Source organism: Indicator indicator, chromosome 4 (genome assembly GCF_027791375.1).
Source record: "Indicator indicator isolate 239-I01 chromosome 4, UM_Iind_1.1, whole genome shotgun sequence".
NCBI classification, from domain to species: domain Eukaryota; kingdom Metazoa; phylum Chordata; class Aves; order Piciformes; family Indicatoridae; genus Indicator; species Indicator indicator.
The window spans coordinates 3,269,960-3,293,246 of record NC_072013.1 but is presented as its reverse complement, the minus strand read 5'-3'; the positions used below and the strand labels follow the sequence as shown (position 1 = coordinate 3,293,246).

Here is a 23,287-nt window from a genome sequence, read left to right as displayed (position 1 = left end):
CAAATAATCAGTCATTAGGTAAAGATTAGGCAATGCACTTAAAGTGGAAAAAATACACATAAAGTGCACAAGCTCCTAAAAAAAGACAAAAGAGTGAGGTGTCTTGACAACTGTAGTTGCAAGATAGGTAAACTCATCAGCCTGGTGATGTACCCCTCAGCCACAGAGTTTGTGCTTTGAAATAGAGAGTGGAAAGCGATAGGCAAGTTATTGGACACAGAATGGCCCATTAAACTATTCCTACTCAGACTCAGAAATGAGGCATAGAAGGTAATATGAAATTAAGCACTGTATTAGTATGGGTCAGGTTCCCACATATGGTACTGATTCATCAGTTTAATCACCTCAGTCCTGAAAGAAATCACAATGAGTGGTTTCTGGTCTTAAAACATTGGTGTGGGTTTTTTTTGGGGGGTGGTTTGTTTGGTTGGTTTTGTTTGTTTGTTTTTGAGAATTTTCATTTTACTGGGGAGCCTTCTACTCAGTTTAGCCTGAGGAGGTTCACTGCAGGTCAGAAAGGAATGATGGGGAAGACAGTGGAGTGGAGCCGTATGGCATTTCCTCCCCCTAAGCTGTGTGCAGCCAGCAAATTCCCAGCACTGCATGAAATGCAGATGCAGGAGAAAATCTCATGCCACCACTTCCTCATGCCTAGATTTAGGGCTCTGGATGCTGGGGGCATTGGGAGGGAATGGGGGGGGAGATAACCCTACCCCATCACAGCTACTGTATAGTTTCTTATGTTTCCATGTGTGGCATCCAGCTGTGCAAATTTTGGTTTGATTAGATGAGTGTAATGTATTGTATAGTGTTTAAGGACATACAGGCACCACTCAGGCACAAACAGAAGGAAAAACAAGAAAGTTGCTCTCTCTGCAGTATAAAACAGAGAAACAGGCATTATTTTCTACTCACTCTACCAGTGGCATTTTAATTTATAAGCTAAGAATGCACTGATTGCTGGCTGCAAAAATTGATTTGGTGTTCATCTGATTCAAACCGTGTCAGAGTTTGAAAGTAATTATGATAGTGGAGCTGATAGGCTGGCAATTACATTTTTGTTCTCTCTCTTTCTGTCTTCTTTTATACTGAAATTGTTCTTGTCAGAAAGTCCTGCAAGCGTAAAAGTATCATCTTGGGCAGTATTATTTTGTAGATTATTAATGTATAGTCTCAGTTAGTGCTAAACCTGCACTAACTGCTTTCCTTAACTCAGCCTTTCTTTTGCCTCTTTGGAAATCTTCCAGGCTAACCAGGTTAAGGAATCCATGTTGATGAAAACAGTCTTATTCTGTCCATACTTCCTCCATACCTTTAGTAATCCTGGCTATAGCTGGTATTTCCTAAAGCTGTCTTCCTTCCATCATTCACATTACCCTCTGCTCATGTCATGTTCTGTCCAAGTTAATTGGTGGTATCACAAAGGATGGTGCATGTTCTGCCATGTGGAGGAGGTGAGTGGCTCTCTCACCACAGTAGGTAGAAATCAGGACACTTCTTGAAGGAGATGCTGTAGGTTCTTGTTCCTATGTTCCTGATGCATTTGGAGATTCAGGAGGAAATCCCCTGCTTTTAACTATTCAGAAGCATTCATCTTAAGCCTGTATCCTTTTCATGGGGTTAACCCTTTCTAGACACTACACCTCCTGTGGGTTGTTTTGCTGTCTTACCATTCAGTATGTGTATCTCCAAAATTTAGGTGCAAATTATTATTATCTGAAAACTGATACTTTGATATAATTCTTTTTTGGAGATAGTTTTTAAAGGGTATTTGAGTTTGTTCCAGCATAGAATAAAAGCTAATGCTTTAGCATCATAATTTATCATAAAACTGAGCTGCTATTCCCTTGTCTGCTCTACTAAATACATTGCTTGTTTGCCTGAATAGCAGTACTTGGAACAGGGTCTCTTTCATCCTGTTGATACTGTAGAATCTAAATTACAGGTTCTTGATCTGATTAGAGGCTGTGAGTAATATTGTTGTTTTTAAAATCCAGATAATAGCTGTGGTATCTTCATACATAGGCTGTATGCTCTCTGATAATGTGGGATCTTTCCCCTGCAAACTTCAAAGCCTGTGTTCAAGCCAAGATTAGTATCTGTTGGCGTGAAAGAGCCACACAGCTTTCCTTACAGTCTTAAAGAAGAAAGGGTGGCAGTGAAAAACAGGAATAGTGTTGAAAGTAGGAGAACAAAGCCTGTGAGCTTCAGTAATACTGCAAGGGAGGGAGGGACACACTAGGAGGAGGAAGGCCGTGACAGCTCTGAGCTGCAGGTGGGAACACTGAGTGAGAAATGGAGACTAAAGTTGCCCATTTACCCTCCTAGCTAGAAAGCAAATCAACACAGGGGGAGAGGGAAGTGAAGTCTGTGAAAAGCATCTGTCCCCCTTCCAAACATGCCTTGTCTATTATCCATTTATTTAATTTGTTCACTCCAGATATATTTTTCTCTCTTTTGCTGAAGCAGAGGAGAAATTTTCTTTTCTTTAAATCGGTTGCAAGGCATGGAATTATATAGTTGTGTTTTCATTCACATATTTTACATTCACATACTGTACAGGATTTAAAGAAACTATGACTAGAACATTACATTACCGTTACTGATCTTGTACACACTGATAGGATTGCTCCAGTCTAATCTGAATGATGCCACATTGCAGCACATTGCTTCTACCTTCTGACACTGTGAACCTGACAGGCATCCCTTGGGCTTACTCAGGTGTCTTCTGCAATATCAGAAAGGAGTCAGCTCATTGAACTTACAAAGACTGTGAAATCCAGCATCCTCTCAAATGCTTTATCATTTCTTTGTAGATCCCACTGCCTTATATGATTTAATTGATGACATTCTGAAGCATCTCAAGAGTCAATAAATTTCTCCTTTTATAGGGCCTTTAATTTAAAAAAAAGTCAGAAACTCAGGACAACAAAGAAATGCATTATTGGACACTGGTTTTTGTATGTGCTTAACCACACTTAACATTAAAAAAATTAGTTTCTGTGCTGAAAAATGGCCAGATTAGGTTACTTTTGGACATGTATTAACAATTAAGAAGGCAAAATGTATCTACAGATTGTTAGGGGAAAAAAAAAAAGAAAAAAGAAAAAACAACTGAAAATATCATTGTACCACTGTGTAAATCTGTATTGTGCTTTGTCTTCTGTGCTGAACTCAGATTTAGCCATCAGCTCTCAAAAAAAAATCCCAAAACAGTCTATGACAGATAAAAAAGCTGTAGAAGAGATTATCAAGGATGATTAAGGATACACAATGGTTTCCACATGAGGAGAGGTTAAACAGTCTGGAATTCTTCAGGCTTAAAAATTGGTAGCCAAACAGTGGTCTGTGCAGAAAATTGTGACAACATAATGACTGCTCCCTGTTTCTCATGCAACAAAGATGCAGAAGTGAAGTAAAGCAGCAGCAGGTTGAGATCAAACAAGAGGAAGTACCTTTACGCAAAATGTGGAACTGATTGCCATGTAGTATTGTAAAAAAAAAACCCACAGCATTTTAAAAGCTGATATGCCAGTTGTGGTAGAAAAGCCCACTAAGAACTATGAAATACAGAATCTAGGCCGCATAAAGCTGGAGGTATAACCACTTTGTGATGCCTGCTGCTCAATGAGCATGTGTGAGAGAAAAGTACTTCTGAATGTCTCACGTGTGTTCATCCTTTCTCTGTGAACACACATCAAAAACTGGCTAATACTAGAGGCAGGAATCAAGACTTAGATGGATTTTGAGCTAGTATATCTGCACTTATGCTCTATTTTCACATGTTAGTGCACAATCATTGTAAGTATATATTTGCATTTGGAGCACTTGCATCTGTGACTTTGTAGGGATGGATAGCAGACATGCTTTCAGGCAATTTTAAAGAGGTTGAAAAGGCAAAAAATTACGTAGGAGAAACATCACATAAATCAGGAAGATGGTAGTGAAACTCCATCTCTTTCTATAAAATTCACATTGCAGGAATTCCCTTCTAAATGGGAAAGCCCTTGTAATGTAAATTGCATCAATATTTCATTAATTAAATTCATTTTTCTTTCTGTCTTCCTTTTGTTTTGTTTAATTAGGATGTAGTCATTTACAGCCAAACCTCTGTTCAGCTGTTATAAAATATTCATTTCCAGTTGCAGCTTGATAATGAAACAGTATCCTGCAGCCCATCCAAACTGTTGCAAAGGAAGGAAAATCACCAAAGGAAGGGAATAAATGCATTTAAAAGAAAAAAAAAAGGGGAAGAAAGGCAATGGACTTAAACACACTCAGTGCAAACTGGTTTCAGGCAAAGGGAAAGGCTGCCAGCTGAAAAGCAATTTATATAATACATTGGCAAGGAGGTGGGAAGCCAGTGAATAGAACTTAATGAGTTGACAGCTGTCGAGAGCTCCATGGCATCAGATTGTAGCATTTGTTTCGATCATTTGCACATGGTGGGTAAGTGGGAGACTTAGGTACAAGGGATATCCTGGGACCATCAAGGCAATTTGTTCCACTACCTATGAGGTGCTGAGGTTCAAAGCTCCTGGTATAGAGGTTACAGAGCATTGCTGTGCACCTGTTGGAAAAGCTATGCTTTGTCTGAAAGCAGGTTTGATTTCTGGCGGAATCATACTGGTAGTCCACCACTGCAGGGCTGTTTTTCTGACAGTCATTTATCTCTGGTGATGAACGGTGTTAAGCTCTGCTGCCATTTATTTCTGCAGATACCCACTGCAGGTTTTCTTCACTGATGAGGAGAATTTGCAGGTTTGCAGGAAGTTCTTTTCCTTCTTATACAGGAATCCCAGTTTGTAGGATTGTGCAGTCATTTCCAGTACTTTAGTTCATTTCAGCAACATTAAAGTGACCATAGCATTTTGTAGGTCCCTACTATGTCAGTTCCACATAAGAGTTCCATTTTAACTGTGTGATCCTTTCTGCTCACAAAATATGAAAAATGATATACAATCACGTTATCTTCCTTCTGATGCTTTACACAGCACTCTCCTCCCAAGTATTCTCATAGCAGCTCATAAGCAGTTGCTTCCAAGAGATTATATGTGCATCTTCACTGTCTTACAAATGAAGCCATGGTGTGCTGACAGGTTAACTGCTCTGCCAAGGGTCATTGCAAATCAGTGGCAGACACGTCCAGGCACTGGACTCTTCTGTGTAATTTCACAATTGTGTAACAATCAGACTAGGTGAAAATAATGGTTGTGCTGGTTTGGGGCCAGACACAGATCCTCTCTTGCCCTGAAAGGAACAAAAGAATGAGACTCACACAAACGGATTGGAGAGTGATGGAAAGTTTAAATGGAAAAGCAATTGGTGAAGCTACAGAGAACTACAAACTACAAAGCATAGTGACAAAGAGTATCCCAAAGCATACAGAACCCCTCACAGAATTCCCAAAGGCTTCCCAATCCTTCCCTTCTTCCCACCTGAGGGTAAACCCAAACCCCCCCCCACCTGATAAGAGAGGACATCTCCCGTGGGAGCAGAGAGGGAAGAAAGAGGAAGAGAATGACTTTGCAGATGGCCTTATAGGGTGCAGGACTTATGGGTAGAAATACGTCGTTTCCTGTGTCCACCCCTGTGGCTGGGCACCCAGGACTCCAGAGGTGCATCTCATGCGGCAGTGGCAGGGGGCACCCAGCCTAAACTGCCACAATGGGCCTTTCTGACCCTGAGATCAATGGATAAAAAAAACAACCAACCAAAAAAAAAAAAAAAAAAAAAACCAACAAACAAAACAAAAAAAAATCCCAACCAAAACACCCCTACAATCTTTTCTTAAGTTATGGAAACTATGTGCCTACTAAAAGCTGTGGAGAAAATTACAGGATTCTTTTAAAATTATTTTACTGCCTGAGCATTTCAGAGCAATACAGTGCTGTACTCCAAAGCTCTGCTAATGTTGCTGCAGTGTCCCAGAGCACAAAAATGCACATGCTTTGGTTTTGCATCACAACCCTGATACAGTTATAACTATTCAAACTTCTGTTAGCTTAGCTTGCAATGCTCAGAGGTTGTGTAACTCTGCCAGCAAAACCCCTTCTTTTGTCAGGATTGCTGAATCTGAAGGGAACAGCTCTGCTGACTTGGATATGCCAGTATGGCTATAATGCCAATGAGCTTTCTAGTGTGAGTAGGTCCCTAAATCTGATAATTGAGTGATGACAATGCCAGAAATTACCTCCTTTCTATGACAGTGGCTTCTACAAGTTGTTTCTGGATAGCCCAAGTGAAGCTGCAATAATGACACCATAAAGAAAGGAACTCGAAGGTAAAGTGATCTTCTTTCCTTCTAGGAGAGACTTAAGACATAGAGTCATCCCAAAGTTGTTGCTATAGCTATTGTAGCAAATGATCATCAAATTTTGTCTTAGAATAAGGATGGTTTAAGGATTTCTGCCTTTTAAAATTCGTGTTAAAAAGCCAAAACCAGTGTAGTAACCATTCAGTACTTGGAGAACTCTGGATATGGGGACAAATAGCTCTTGCTACACTTTGACTTCTTCCTGGTCAAGCTGTCCTGTTTCACACATTGCTAAGGCTGAGGTTGGGCTGATACCTGGCTCTCCATAGTCTAGATAGCCTGAGTAATTCTATGTATTACTAAAGGCTTTTAATGGGCATTACATAAAGTCAGGCAAAGTTTCTTTTGTGATTCCCATTTTTGCCAACATTATAATTAGAACATATGAGAGAAAGATTTTCTCTGACTGCTACCTTGAAATGATAAGTGGCTCACTGAAATTCATTTCTCAGAAACTTCTTAATTTCATACTGGTCACGAATTTCATGGTATCTTACAATCCTTATGAAAGGCTATTGATGTGAAAAATGTTACATTTCGATAAATACGAGTTTATAGGCAAGTTTACTCACAGTGGAGGAAATATTCTCACTAATTTTTAGAGATTCGTGTCCCCCTCATTCTTGCCACTGTTCCTTTGGATATTTTTTTCCTAGTGTCTCCCATCTTTGGCTGTGGAAATATGAAAGACACAAGAAAAACTTAGTAGTGCTTGGTACTTGATAGGCAGAAAGAACTGCAAAGAAACAGAAAGCCTCTTCACTGGGTGTGGGTGGATTTGTTTTTTTCCCTTTAAACAGGTAGAAGCATTGATGATCTCAGCATGTTCCTGGTGGTGTTTAAAGCTGCCTGAATTCTTTTGTCTAGCTCTCTCATTTGGTAAGTGCATTCCAGCTGAGCATCTATTGGGCCATTAAAGCTAACTTTGTTCTTTTTTTTTTTTTTTTTCATTTTACACAAACACAAAAGATTGGTTTGCCTTTACTACAGTTAATCAAACTCAATAGAGAGCTAAATAAGTAAGCAAGGAAAATGGTTTCTTATCCATCACGAAGAGCAAATGTTCTGATTAGGCAGGGACTGCAGAGAAACCCAGCAGGGATAAGTGTTGACCATGTTTATTGTGCATGGGAGTCTGCCTACCCAATAGCAGAATTTTCTTGTGTGACAATCCTTTGCAGCTTGGATGACTTGATGTGGCATTTAAGTGAAGTTTGGTTCAAATTTAATGGGATCCTAGGAGGTATTTTTACATTTAGCAGCTCAGGAGGTTGAAGTTCACCTGGCTTCATCAATACTTGATGGACCAGTTGTTTTTTATGCTGATGGGTATGTTTTATGTTTGATGGGTATGTATGCTTATGGTGGATAATCTTGTACCCCTCCAGGAGTGCTCAGTTGCTTCTCTGAAATGCCTCTACATCAGCAAACACAGCATGGAGAATAAACAGGAACAAATAGAGTTGTGGATGTGACCACAGTGCTGTGATCTCACTGCAGTTACTAGGGCATGGTGGGAGAGTTCATACAGTTGGGAGTGCTGTCATGGATGGCTATATGCTTTGTAGGAAAGCCAGACCGACAAGGCAAAGTGATGGAGTTGCTCCTCATGTGAGAGTGCAACTGGAATGTATCAAGGTCTAACTAGAAGGAATGAAGAACAAGTCAAGAGCTTATGGATAAGAACTAAGAGGCAAGCTAATATGGGTGACACTGCTGTGAGTGTTTACTAGGGACTACCTGATGAGGAAAGGAAGTTGATGAGGCCTTACACAGACAGCTGAAAGCAGCTTCACAGTCACAGATCCTGGTTCTCATCAGGGACTTTAACCACCCTTACACTTCCTGGAAAGACTTCACAGCAAGGCACAGAGTCCAGGAGGTTTCCGCAGAGCACTGGTGATAACTTTTTTGACACGAGTTATGGAGGAGCCAACAAGGAGGAGTGTGCTGCTGGACATTTGCTAATGAACAAGGAGGTCTAGTTAGGATGTGAAGGTTGGGGGCTGTGGTGACCATGAGATGGTGGAGTTCAGAATCCCATGCGAAAGCAGCAGGGTAGTAAGTAGGATTATAGCCCTGGAGTTCAGAAGAGCTACCTTAGACCTCTTCAGAGACCTCCTTGGAGGAATCCCATGGGTTAGGTCTTTAGAAAGTAGGGGCAGGGTCAAGAGAACTGGTTAATATTCAAGCACCGTTTTCTTTAAGCTCAGAATTGGTGCATCCCCATGACTACAAATTCAAGCAAAGGAGGCAGGAGACCTGCATGTATGAGCGAGGAGCTTCTGGGAAAACTCAAATGAAAGAAGGAAGTTTACAGAATGTGGAGAAAGGGACTGGCCACTTGGGAGGAATATAAGAACATTGTCAGAGTATGCAGGGATGCAATGATGGTAGCTAAGGCAAACTTGATATTAAATCTGACAAGAGATATGAAAGACCACAAGAAGGGCTTCTTCAAGTACATCAGTAGCAAAAGGAGGACTAGGGAACCATGAGTCAGCAATGTGCCCTTGTGGCAGCTACAGCCAATGGTATTTTGGGGTGCATTAGGAAAAGCATTGCCAGCAGGTCCAGGCAGGTTACCCTACCCCTCTACTCTGTCTTTGTGTAGTACAGAAGTACTACATCTGGAGTATTGTGTCCAGTTCTGGGCTCCCCAGTTCAGGAAGGACAAGGAACTATTGGAGAGAGTCTAGTGGAGGGCTACAAATATGATAGGTGTGTGGAGCATCTCTCTTATGAGGAAAGGCTGTGAGATCTGATGTTCTTTAGCCTGGAGAAGGCTGAGAGAAGATCATACCAATGCTTATAAATATCTAAAGGGCAGGTGTCAGGAGGATGGGGCCAGGCTCTTTTCAGTGGTGCCTGGCGACAGGCAAAACTGAAATACAGGAAGTTCCATCTGAACATAAGGAAGATCTTTACTTTGCAGCTGACAGAGCACTAGACCAGGCTACCCAGAGAGGTTGTGGAGTCTCCTTCTCTGGAGACTTTCAGATCCATTTGGATACATTCCTGTGCAATCTTCTTTAGCAGGGGGTTGGACTAGCTGATCTCCAGAGGTCCCTTCCAACCCCTACCTTTCTGTGACTCTCTGAGTATTTTGTAGATCGCTGTCCTTGTTTAAGATTAGAGAACAATGGACAAGCTTCTTTCTCTAACGTTCACTAACTTTCCCTTGTGATAACCTGGTGGTGGTGGGACTGATTTGGTTAATTGTTACTTTTTTGTTACCTGGTTTTTGCTAACATGTGGTGTGAAGTCAGTTCCCTATCCTCCCACTAAAGTTGTTAGTCTGTTCACATTTCAAAAGGAAATTAAAAAAGCTGTTATGATTGAAGAGTGTGCCTTTTAAGCATCAGATATTTGGCAGAGGTATTCCTGGACGGAATAATGTCTAGATTTGACCATGATAATGTTAATGTTAGTATGTTAGGAAGTTAATGGCATTACATACCTTTTGTTGTGTATACAGATGTTTGTGTATTAGCTGCTGAGATTCATTCTCCCCTAGATTGGGAGAGGAAGGATGGACTTGTGGTTAAGAGGTCACTGTTCAGGGGACTCTGTGTCTTACCACAGCTGCCTTTGTGACCTTGTGTTTATGGACTTTCTTACTGTTTATAAACTAAAATTATGTATGGTCTTTTTTAGCAGATATATGATGTGTATGCTTATCCATAGGCATGAAGTGGCTGTTTTCCTTTGTTAACTGTTGTGCCTATGTAGTTATTCTAAGTGCTGATATGTACCTAGTGGACCAGGGTTTATTCTGTATTTTATTTATTCTGCATCATGCTTTTTCTGCATTTAAATGTGTGTGGCAACCATCTTTCCCTTGTGAGCTAATGCGTGAATCCTGTGAGTAACAATATTTAAATGTGTGTTAATGTTTTGAGAGAAGAATATTTGTCTGAAAAGAGTAGTCTAGTGCATTAATGTGAATACTCAAATAATGTTGTTTATCTTGTTGGACACAGAGGTACTTCCAATAATTGCAGAAGTTTTTTGAAGGCACAATTATTGGGAGTGATTATACTTATTGTTAATTTATGAGTAATATAACCCAGCACATTAGACTTTAAAGTGCCATGATTTGAACTATAGAACAGGGTATTTTCTCCATTATGAATTTTACTGTTGTGTATGCCACCTGTTTGTGGCCTGCATAATAATGAATAGTTGAAATCAAGAGAGAAGCAGAGGAGGAGTTAATGAACTCCCCAGATGATAAAAATTAGGCAGTTACTGTGCAGCCCCCAAGGGTTAGTTTACCCATTGCTTCCCATTTGATGCTGGGAGGTGATACTGTGGGCTGGTGTGGCATTTTGGTACAGCCAGGGCACAGAAATTTCCACTCCACCGTTATTTGCTGGGCTGGGCTGGGCTTTTGCCATATGTCTAAGCTCTTGTTAAGTCCTTGTTACACATTTTGTAAGAGAGATTGTGAGATCCCAGCAGTGTAGGTACTACAGCAGCAGTAATACTGATTTAAAAATAGAAACAGGACTTGTATGGTTTTATTAATGAGCATATAAATAGAAATGACAGTTAAATTGCATATGCAACTACCTCTTTGCTACACAGTAACCTGATTTTACAGATTCATTTCTTTTAAATCATGTGTTAGAGGGGAATAAAACACAGCATGCAGATTTTGAGGCTTAAGAGGTTGTTGTTAATGCTACATTGCTGGCACCTAGTTATTTATTTTTTTGCTCAGAATGATCAAATCGATAACAGGACAAAATAAAATACAACTCCCTCCCCTCTGAGGAAGAAAAGACAAGCTAAATAAAGATGTCCAGGAGAAAATGCCAGCAAATGACATATTGATTTCCAACACAGGAGCAAAGTGTAAATGAAAAATATTCTTCTGACACAGTTATTAAGTGCAAGCTAGCACGCAAAGAAAACTCATTTGCTTTTACTAGAGGCTGAGTCTTCAAAGGGCAGCTGATTCATCTCAGATCATTTGAGAATCTAACTTTCTGAAACAGGCTTCCCTTTACTAAATGTAAAGGATTTTTCCTTTGCTTTGAGAACTTAAAATGTTTACTGGAATTCTGATTGTATGCCAGGGAAGCTGGTTTTTTTCCCCATTTTGTAGCAGTATAAACAGAAGCATGAGGAAAGCAGGCAATTTTCCTGACATCAGACAGTGATTTATGACAATATCAGAAATACAAAATCAAGTAACACCAAAGGCTCTGATTCAGTGTCCTTGGCAATTTGGTCTGGAGCATGCGCTCTGTGAGGAAAGGCTGAGAGCCCTGGGGCTTTTTATTCTGGAGAAGAGAAGACTGAGAGGGGATTTAATAAATGTTTATAAATATCTGAGGGCTGGGTGTCAAGAGGGAGGGGACAGGCTCTGCTCAGTTGTACACTGTGATAGGACAAGGGGCAATGGGTATGAACTGCAGCACAGGAGGTTCCACCTCAACATGAGAAGGAACTTCTTCACTGTGAGGGTCACAAGCACTGGAACAGGCTCCACAGAGTGGTAATAGAGTCTTCTTCTCTGGAAACTTTCAAGACCCATCTGGATGCATTTCTGTGTGACCTGTGCTAGATTGTATGGTCCTGTTCTGGCAGGTGTGTTGGACTCGATGATGTCCAGAGGTCCCTTCCAACCCCTAACATCCTGTGATTTCAGAAGTTACAGTGATCTGCCCTGCCCTTCTGCTGGTGAAGCATATAACATGTTGTTGTTCAGAAAGTGTAGTTCATAGAACTACAATGAAATTATTTCTGTGGCAGTTTAAGTTAATTTATTGGACTGTGTGCATAAGGAGTTAGGGTACAGACCAGCAGAATGCCACATTCTGGCAACAAGCATGCTTTTTCCCATATGGCTCTGAGAATCTTTATTCAGCATCCATCTTTAAGCAGATGTTTAATGAAGAGGAGTAAGTTGAAACCTGTGCTGCCCAGTGCATTTGGCTGGTTGTCAGCTCTTCTGAGGAAGCTCACTGTTTGAAGACTTTTGGATAAGCACTGGGGAGCAACACTGTGTAGGCTGATGTGATTTTCAGAAAGTCATATTCTGTTTCAGGAGGTTTCTCCCTTCTCCCTTCAGCAGCTCTCAGTGATTTCAAGGTGGGAATTGTAGATTCAGATGTAATGGTTAATTTTTAGGATTAAGCTTTTCAGTTAATTACTTCACAATGAGTACACCTAGTGTACCTTTCTTACAGAGTTTCCATCTGCATTGCCACCACCCACGTAACCAGGGTTATGCTTGAAACAGAGCTGCTGACTCTGTTTCAAGTGACAAGTTTATTTCAGTCAGAAATAAAAATATAGTAGGGAAGGGAACAAGCTGTATCAAAAGGGTACTCAGTATGAAAATTCTTCCTGTGTGATTATGCCAAGAGACACAATCTTCAAATAATTGCTTCAATGTATAGATACACAACTTTGATCTTCAAGGTACTTCTTAAGAAGCAAGCAAATGAATGTGGAAAGGAGCAATAGGTTGATAAGGAGTGGAAAATGTCCTCTCATACCAAAGATGTAACTTTCGTGTTTAAGCAAATAAATTATATTTTACAGTTCAGTTCAAAACTCTTGCAAATCTTGAGGGTCACAGTGAATAGTTTGGAAAAGATTTGCCAGCTCATCCTTTACCAGATCAAGGTGAATGGAGCACTGTTCTGGTTGGAAAGGAAAGAAATGGAAAAAACAAGTGATGCTGTGTGCCTATGTAATCAATAAACTACCAATTTAGAATCCTGGAAAATGAAATTTGTTTATTTAGTTGCTAAATAATATGTAATTTCTTCAGGCTAAGAAATAAATTGAAAGGATTTGGAAGGATTTGCTTATCAGCAGAACACCACATAGCATTACATTCCTTCTGCTTTTGGGAAGGTGCATTGAAGTTGGGTTAAGCTGCTGTAGTCCAATACTGCTCTTTCCCCTGTCAGGCTGCCTTGAACAACAGATGGGTTAATCCCCCCCACTTCCCTTTCTCCCCTCTTTGCCCTCCCTCTTTCTCTCTCTTTGCCCTCTCTTCTCTTTCTGTCTCTTTGCCCTCCCTTCTCTTTCTCTCTCTGCTCACAGTGGCTCAGAATATCATCACCCTTCCCACTGCCAGCAGACAGAAACAAAAGGCAGAAACTTGTTTTTTTCCCAGTTGTCTTTGCACAGCTTGAGGATGGAGAAAAGTCCCTGAAATTTGGCAGCAAATCTGGTCAGGAAGAGTCAGACTTTACACTCTAAAGGAACTGTTGATTCTATTGAGACAGGCTTTTGGTTTCCAAATGACTAATTCAGCTTTAAAAGCTCTTTTTAAATATGACTACCCATGACTCTGGATTGACTTAAAACTGGGGACATTATTTTTTCCTTTCTCTTGTTTAGCTGGCTAGTTACTTAATCTCTTGTCTGTGGTAGTAATGGACAAATGGCTGATTTTGGTAAGGGATAGCTCTCTCATGAACCCTACTTTGTGATAATTTGACAGCCTATCAACTTTTATGTCATGCAGCCAGGAAGAGTGCTTTTGCTGGGCTGCTGTTGAAGGGTACATGCCTGAGGATGATCTGTCAGCTCCTGGCCAGCCAGAGTCTTGGGAACATGGGATTTGTTCCCATGGTCTGAACAGGACTAAAGCAATGATATCTTGCTCCAAATGCAGGTAGCTGAAAGTCTGTGCTGGATAGCTTTACTGCCTGCTTTGGACTGACAGAGAGAAATGCATAATGATGTATTTATATAGTGATGGAGAGGATGCAAATACCAAACTGATTTAGAATGAATTAGATTGGACTGAAGACAGACGGGGTGAGTCCTTCCCCACTGGGGCTTATGCACTAATGATATTCATATCTGAGTGGCTTGGGCAACTGCTTAACCTCAGTGCTGGTGGTTTCTGTATTTCTGTGGGGAGACTTCTCCATAGTTGCTAAAGATCACTGAAGTGATGGCTGAAATTAATTTTGAAATTTTGGGGGGGGCTTAATTTTATCCACTACTTTTTTAAAGCACCTTAAGTAGTTCATCTTCTTGATGTTTAGTGCACCCTGGTGACACCTGTAGACATTTACCATACCTTTAGTCCTTGTTAAGTCAAGCTACAATGCTTAGTTTTGCTAAGCCTGTCCCATTCATACATCTCTCCAGTTCTTTCATCTTTTCAGTGACTCTTCTCTGAATTGACTCCAATTGCTCTAAATCTTTTGGCATTGAATTGTCTGAAACTAAATGTAGTGAGCTATGTTCTCTTGCTGTAAATTGTTGTAGCATGGTTGAAATTAATGCCAATTTGAACCAATAGAGGATTTGATCTTCTTGGGTTTGTATTCACCTCAAATGAGCTACATGAAGAAAAATTGGTTTTTTTCACATTCTTTGTGTCTGCAGAGGCAGACACAAGTTCAGCACCAGTGTGTGAGTGCAGAGGGCTTGCATGTCTTCGTGGCTGTGTTGTGATACAAAAATACAAGTTGTACTATCCATTGCTAATGAGTTGGAGAGAATAAATACTCTTTAGCAACAGATAGTAGATCCAGAACTCTTCTTAAAATTTTATACAGTCCCAAGTTGCAGCTTGTTTTATAATATCCAGTTATGATTTTTGCAACATTTCTAGTATTTTCCCATTTGTGTACAGATTTTTTTCTACCTGTATGTAATAGCTTGAGAGCTGAGTCTCTCTGACGTGCTATACTGTAATGAACTCCCCTATATTTTACAAATAAAGATTAAACAGAAAGTGAGAAATAAATGCAAGATATAGAAAGGACAGATGAAGAATTCCCATATAACTGGAATAGTGTGAACAGAGTGCAAGTTCCTTAAAAAATCCAGTTATCAAAGGACATTGAGGTATTCAAGCTACAAATGACACCTAATGAGACAGACGCTTCCTCTACTATCTTTTTGTGGCAAGGCAGGAAATGCCAGAACAGCATCACTAGCAGGCCATCCTGTAGCAGTATTCATACTCGTGCTGTTTTGCACAGAAAACAGTATGTTGTCCATATTCCATAAAAAAAATTGAGATATTTAGAAAATACAGAAGTATGGGAGCAGTGGAGGGAATCAAGCAGTCGGATTTAAGAAACATTTGTTCAGTTTCTGCTCTGTGTATTTTAGGTGTAAAAGGCAAACGCACTGCTCAGATAAAGACAACTATTTCACCACTCTTGGGATGGTATTTGTATCTGGCATTTTGAGGTGGTTGTATTTCATGGAGGATTGTATATTTTTGTTCCTTGGTGGCAAAGAGATTTACACTTACCTCACAACAAAGTGTTAAGTGTTCCTTTTTGAATCATGGTGTTGAATTGGAAGTGATGTGTACAGCATGCAGAAGAATTTCAAGCAAAAGGCAAGCAGGGAAATTGAATCCTACTTTACTAAGTGAAACAACTACCAAGTATGTGCTTCTGGAGGAATTTGTCTGGGGGTTGAATTTATGAGCCCTTGTTATTCTCTGCTTCTGGAAGTGAGAACTCCATCATTCTTGGGTGCATTATTTATAATTTCATAAAGGTGTTCTGTGACAGGACTTATTTTACCCAGCATGCTTAATCTTTCTCAAATAATGGTGCACCCAAAGAGCAAGGTGTCAGAAAAACTTTGCCGTTCCGAAAAGGAAGATTCAGCACCTGCCATTTTGTGCAGAACAAAGGAGCAAAGGTCAGGGAGCTGACACATAAATTAGAGCTTTGGGCATTTGGAAGATTGGACAGGAGAGGTATCATCTTGAGCAGATCTTGCCATGCCATCCTGACTTTCTTTGTGCTTTACATCCCCCGCCAGTACACACAGCATAATGAACAAAGATGTAGAACTATCGCCATGTAAGATTGAAGAGGCCCTTAAAGTGAATAATTAGGAGGAGGTGATTACAGAACTAATAATTCATGGAAAGGAATGGGGAACCAATTCAGTGAAATTGAAAGAATTTGAAGGTAAATATGCCCATAAATCCTCCAGGGTGGACTCAGAGTTTAGCACTTTGTCCTATCCTGCTTTTATTCCAAAGCAATTTCATTAAACACTAGAGAGAGGGAGAGAAAAAATAATAATATAAATGCCATAAAAAATCTTTCAGAGGAAGGAATAAAAAGGGTTCCTGCCAGAGAGAGATTTTATTGAAAGTTATTATAATACCTATCTTTAGTTTTATGGCCTTTAATACAGGGCCAAGTAATTTCAAAGCTGGGATTCTTTAAAAATGAAATACATATTTTAAAACAGTATAGTATGAATTATTGTTTTTAATATAGAATTTAGCTAATATATGGAGTAGAATATTTTCTCTCTCGTGTTCATTCCAAAGAAAACACAAACATCATTTCCATCACAGAATACAGAGAAGTCTCATTACTATCATGTTGCCTGTACATAGGAATGTTTAGCATTTACCCTCTCTGTATCACTGGGCAGACACTGAAGAATTAATCTGTTCACCTTCCCTGGGGCCAATGGAGGCAAGTATAACCAGCACCATTTCAAAAACGGGGAAAGGGAACCAGAAATGGAATAGCTGGTTTTGCTTACTGCCTCAGAGTGAGCTATTTCTGATGAGAACTGGTGTTGGTGGAGAGATTTCTGGGGTCACTGCCCCCTAGCCTCTTCTCTCTAGTGGAAGTAGCAAATTTAATAACGATCCAGTGAAAATTCTTGGCTCCAGGAGGGTTTTGAAAGGTAGAGATTCCAGTTACAATAAGTTATGGTCTTCGGGAGGATTCCTTGACTATTTCTGGGGTCAGAAATTAGTTGCTGTTTCTCACGGAAACACGTTTATTCCTCTGGGATGATTCAGATGTTGGTATCTGAGTGGAAGGTGCATGGAAAACCAATATGTGAAGGGACTAGAAAATCATTTAGTGATGAATTCTGATGGAAAGTATTGAGATTAAAAATACATGATAGGAAATGGCAAGACAGATTAGTGTACTTATCTTTTCTGTGGTGTATAGATATCTCCTTAATGACCTTGACTTTAACTCTAACACCACTTCTGGAGGTTTTCTTCTTTTTCTATCCTTAATTTTATACATACAAAATCAGCATTGTGGGACAAAGAAGAATCATAGAGGAAGGAAAAAAATGGAATATCAGGGGAAATAGCATGCAGTGGAGGTGGGTAGAAAAGGGCAAAGATTAACCAATAGAATCACACGTGTCACCAGTCATGAAAAAGCGCAGATACAGGCTGAAGTTTGCAGGTTTGATGTGTATTGCACATCACGTGTTTACGTGGAGTCTAAGTCTGGCTGATTGTGCCCTTCTCTGTTCAGAACCAACACAAGCTGCATGAGGATTTTATCAAAGGAAATCTAGACAATGTATCTAAGACTACAGCACAAATATGTTTCAAGTGAAACATAGGTGCTTATTTGGTGGGAAATTGCTCAAGAGGATAAATAAGGGCTAGGATTCATGAATTTCCAGCTCTCACTCAGAACTCATCTTGGCTACAAAAGTTTTCCTACCTCGGTGTTTAAGATCTGTCATGCACAAGAGTGTCTTGGAGGCTCAGAGCCTCACCTCATAGAGCATCCTGGTGCTGACCCGGGTAATGGTTTGGGCCTTGAGGAGAGTGTCCCAAACAGGAGAGTGCAAACTGTGATACTTCTTTGGTTTTCAGTGTCTATGGCACCTGGACTTCCCAAGCTAGATATGGGGTATTTAATAGCTCAGGATGAATGATTTTACCTTTAATTTTACTGTGCACTTCCAAAACTCATCTTTTATTATCTTTTAATACCTACCTATTTTACCTTTAATTTTACTGATCACTTCCAAAACTCATCTTTTAATACCTACCAGATTTTGTCAGTTTAAAAGAAAACAAACAAACAAGCAAACAAAATAACCAACAGCCACATTGTGTGAAATAATGTCACCTGTGTTTCCTCTGTGCATTCTGCTTTTCTGGCTTCACATGATGCCCCTAACAAACAAGAGCGGAAAAAAAAAAAAGAAAGAAAAAATGTTATAAAAGAACTTCTTATTCTTCACAAATAATGAATCACATTGTCAGTTCAATTGGATCTGATTCCAAGTTAATGTTGCACGAAGCCCTTAGATATGAGAAAGTAAGTGGGTAAGTGGATAGGTATAGCAACTGATGTGACAACCACACATTGTTAACATTTTTATGTTTATCTCACACTCAGAGCAAATCATCACTATTCTTCTTATGAGACCTTAGATCCGAATTGTCAGATCTTCAATTACGAGCAAAATCCACATGCTCTAAATTCAACCTGGAAATAAAAAGCAATTGCCAGGGTCTTAGCACTATCTGAGCAAGGTCTACTAGTAGTGATGGATAATTCATTCTTTATTCACAGTGCTATCCTTAACACTCTTTTACAAGTGCTTCAGACAACTGTAATATAAATCTCCAGTTTCACTAGCTCCGTTTCAACTGCTTAGAAAATTTCTTGCAGTATAGTTTTGTTGACTTACTGTACTAAACTACTTTACAGTGTAAAGAAACCATCCAGGGACAACTGATTTTCACTTTTGGAGGATGTGATCATTGTTGGTACATGTTGCAAAGTGATTTGATATCCTTCAGGATAAGTAATGTTTTATAAAATATATGTGACAGGATCAGAAGAATTGTAGAATGTAGATTTATATTTTGTCCATTCCTCCTTCCTTGACCTCTCACCGAACAGATAAACTTTTAACACCAGCTTGGTTTAAGAGAGAAGTTACCTGGATTTCAATTGGTGTTTTGCATTTTATATTGCATACTAAAAAAAAATTATCTTAGAATGTAAAGCAGGAAATGTCTTTGTACATGTTACCCCCAACTCCTTTTAATCTTCACTCTTCATTGAGGCAAGATTATGAAAGTATTTCAGCATGAGGCTGCCACAAGATTACAAGCTACAAAACACTGCCAAATGGCACTGCCGGCTAAGACTGAATAGCAGATATGATAGGGATTCCCTCATTTTGCTGCTGTTTTTTCACAGACACTCTTTTCTATATATATTTTTTTTTATAGCTATCCTATCCTATTTTTCTTCCTTGGCTCACACTAAGCCACTGAAATCAAGAGTGAAAGAATGTTAGGTTTGGTCTGATCTTTCTGGCTGACTGCTCAGTTTTGCTTTTTCCATTGCACAAATACAAACAGAGAAGGGGAAAGCAAGGTGACATGACAGTGCTAGGATCACGGGAGGCTAAAGAAAAGGCTGAGACCTCAGGATACCTATTCAAACAGGTAGCATATTAGAGGTAACCAGAGAAGACACAAGAATGTAAAGGAAACCTCATTTAAAACTGAAGAGTCTTTTTCAGAAATAAATATTTGGAAGGCTTTGGAAGACGTGATGTGAGATTCCCAGGAATATCCATCCACCCAGAGTAGTAACATACGACGTACTGAAGTACAGCTGCCTCGCTCCTGAGGAGCTGAGATTTCAGCAGTGCTTGCTGGCTGATGAGGAACATTTTCATTGTTTTGTTTGAGGAGTCATCCCACTGATCCTACTGCTCAGCAGAACAGGCAGTTCTGCAAGGAAAAGCTCCTAACGGAGGCAGTTTGAGCAGAAGCCATGGTTTGAGCTGAGATGGGGTAATTTTGTACTGTGTGCAGGAACGTTACAACCTGTGTCCAGAGGCTGCCACAGACTCTCCCTAATGGTCTGCATTACTAATTCAACTAATTGCAGCAATTACAGGCAGGAGATGCTGCTGGGAAGAGACGCCAGTACACTTCTCTGTAACATGCTGCAGTATGTACTGCTCATTAATTAGACCAGCAGCACACAAAAGAATTAAAAAAAAAAAAGGGGGGGGGGGGGGAGAGAAGGAAGAAAAAAGGGAAAGAACTTGAATGTCCCAGTGAATATTACCAGCTCAAAATGCAAAGGACTGCGCTGGAACCTTTAAGAGGCACAGTCACAGTTTGGTTTAAGCCTTTTAGAACCAGATTTTCCAGCCTGTCAGCCCAGTGACAGCCACATCCCTGTTCCCTTGGAAAGAAGGCAGGTGAGGTTGGTTGTTGGGCATACCTGACACACGCAGCAGTTCTTCGCTGTGCGACAAATGGCTTGCACTGATATTTAGGTTTACTGCCTGGGTAGTTACAAAGGATTCCCAGCTGAAGAGATGGGTTAGAAGAGCAAAAATTACTTCTCTCAGACTGGTGCATGTAGCAACAAAGCAAAGAGTACTGCTAGTACTGCCTGGGTGATACATATTAAGTATCTTCTGCATTCTTTGCAGAAAGCATGTTCACCCTGAACATGCCTCATACAGTAAGCATCTCAGTTAAGTGCTTTCTGTCTAGCCCTGTGTGGTATTGGTATTTATCAGGGAGCCCAGCATGTTCCAAATGGACACGTCTGCTTTGGGTGTGGGAAGACGGTCTGCCAGCCAAGCGGGTGTTGAGCCCACTGCACTTAACAGCACGATCTGCCTGCTAGCCTCACCAGCCCCGCAGGCACACCCCACCTGTGCACACCTGCAGTGTTCAGCAGCACAGGATAAGCACTATTCCTCCAGCTGGAGACTCCAGCTACACAGAGGGCACATTTACACAGCCCTTTCTAGAGTGCTTGATAAGTTAAGTATTTTTCAAGTTACAATTCTGAAACATACTTTTTCTTTTTCTAGGATACTAACACCCTTTTGACTTGCAAGTATCTTAAATTTTTCTAAAATTTGTTGCTTTTCCTTCATTTCTTTCTTTCACATGCCAGACAACAGATGACATTGTTTCCTCAGCTGAATGTTCCAGTGACGATGAAGATTTCATTGACTGTGAGCCCAGTACAGGTAAGTCAGGTCAGTCTTATTTTGCTTGCTTTCTGATTTCATTTGCAAAAAACAATGCATACATATATTTATATGTGTGAATGTATACATATACAATTATATATGTATATATATATGTGTGTATATGTCTATATATATACACTTATGTATATAGTGTATATACATAAAATTAAAAAAAAATATATATAAAATAAAAAATATACAGCCAAGCATCAGATCCCATGGACTTGGCAACAGCAAAACATGGTTAAGGTAGAGCTGCTTGCATGGAAAGCCAAACTTCCTGAAAGTGATCCCAGGTAATTGATAGTTCACATGTATGTAGCAGTTCCTTCTCTGACACAGTGGGAAAGCAAAAACATTAAGATTTATGAAGTGGTGAGGGTGAATTTTTGAAAAACAGGAAAGGAAAAAAATTAAAAAGAAAAAAAGGAAGCAATAGTGGGTTTATTAGTATTGTACAGTCTTTGTTAAGACTGTAAAAGGATACCTTTGTCCATGGGATTTTGAATACAGTTAACATGGTAATGCATTTATACTAATTTTGTTTCCTGTGAGCCCAAAGAAATTGGGGAGCACCAAAACATAGTTCTAACATAACAAAATTAGTAGTAATTCTTGCCTTGTTATCTGTAGCGATGCTTCAAAATGTATCCATTAAAGAGTCAGAAGGACTGGCCATGTGGAACTGACTCACGTTCTCCCTTTCAGATACATTTTGATAAATTAATGGCTTTTCTTTCTGGTGAGATATATGATGTGATATCCAGCAGGCAACTGCAGTCTATTTAATTTTTTTACAGGCTTTTTCAAGTCTTCTTTTTTGAGGCTTGCCATGAGTTAAGCATTTCTATAATAGAGAACAGACATCATCGAATTTCTGTGTACATTTAAAAGAAAAAGAGGGAGTTTGGTTTAATTTTTTGTGCTTATAAGTAAAACATATAAATAGTTTAGAGGGTTTTTTTGTTTTGCTTTGTTTGGTTTGGTTTTGCTTTTTTTTTTTTCACTTGGTATGTTTCTTCTTTTTTCTTTAAAAAGAATCCCAAGAAAGTGTTATAAATATCCTGTTTCTAGTTTCCTGGAGCCATTTGATTAATGCAACAATAACATTACAAGGCTAGTGCTTTCACATCCTTCTTTTCAATTTGTCATGTTTGGTAGAACTTGGTCCTGCAATAACCTGAGATTGGTGTTGCCCTGTAGCTGGGAACTTCCACCTGTTCTCTTGACTTCCCTGTGATGGCAGGGAAGGCAGTGACACAACAACTGATGCTAACAAATAGCTCAGCCTACTCTCATCTTTTTGTACAGATGTCTATAAGTTTTTCAACTTCCCATTTGGCAGAAAAGCAGTCTAAATGATACTAGATTGTGAAGCATAAATAAAGTGAATGCTAGGACTTTAAATAAGGGTAGTACTAAAATACCAACACAGTGATTTTCACAAAAGTGAGGCATGAGATTAAGAGGATGATGTACCACAACTTGATATGCAAGTGAATAGGTAGGAATCATTTCATTAAAGTTTCACTAACATTTCAAAATTTTATTTTATTTTATTTTTTATTCTGATTGCCAAGTATTTCAGTCAAAGGAGGAAAGAAGATCTTTGTCAGACTCCTCCTCTTGTACATTATTGTCTTTTTTTCTTCAATGCAAAAATTGCAGTTACTTCAATGGCCAGGAATTGTAATACTCAGCTTGTGCTGCCAATGGAAAAATCAAAGTTTCAGGAGAAATTGGGTAAAACAGGATGTTTAGCATGAAATTTTGGAGCACTTTAGAGCAATGTTTCCAGGCTAACAATGCCTCTCTCTTGACACAGTTAGAAATCTAATGCTACAGATACCAACTGGATTTGTAGAAATTACTTGCCTTTGAAAATTCTGCTAAGCATTACAGTTGTCAGCTACAAGTGTCTACAGACATCTGAATATCTGTATGATTCAGTGAAAATCTGCTGAAGGTATTCTCCTAAACTACTAGACATTCTTGAAAATTTCCCCCAGTATTTTAATCACACCCTACTCTTCCTCCATGGAATAGTGGTCTACCTGAGCCAAATTCAGCCAGTCTGAATCTTTTTGGGGGAATTAAGTGGCATTGAGAACAAAAGTTAGCCTGATTATATGTAAAAAAAAAAGGGCTCCCATGTGATCCTTGCTGATGAAATTTACACTTCCAGATTTTGACGTTTCCTGC

General features: G+C 39.6%; 1 protein-coding gene across 6 annotated transcripts in view; it reads left to right on the top strand.

Annotated features, from left to right (window-relative positions):
- NRXN3 (neurexin 3) overlaps positions 1-23,287 on the top strand; it is a 909,976-nt gene that overhangs the window by 853,307 nt on the left and 33,382 nt on the right. For 5 of the 6 annotated variants that reach the window (XM_054400548.1, XM_054400546.1, XM_054400549.1 and 2 more), the window contains one exon: positions 21,007-21,082. In XM_054400548.1, coding sequence (XP_054256523.1) covers positions 21,007-21,082 — 76 coding nt within the window. Of the gene's footprint in view, positions 1-21,006; positions 21,092-23,287 lie in introns of all 6 variants that reach the window. The other variant, XM_054400552.1, reaches the window with a different exon arrangement.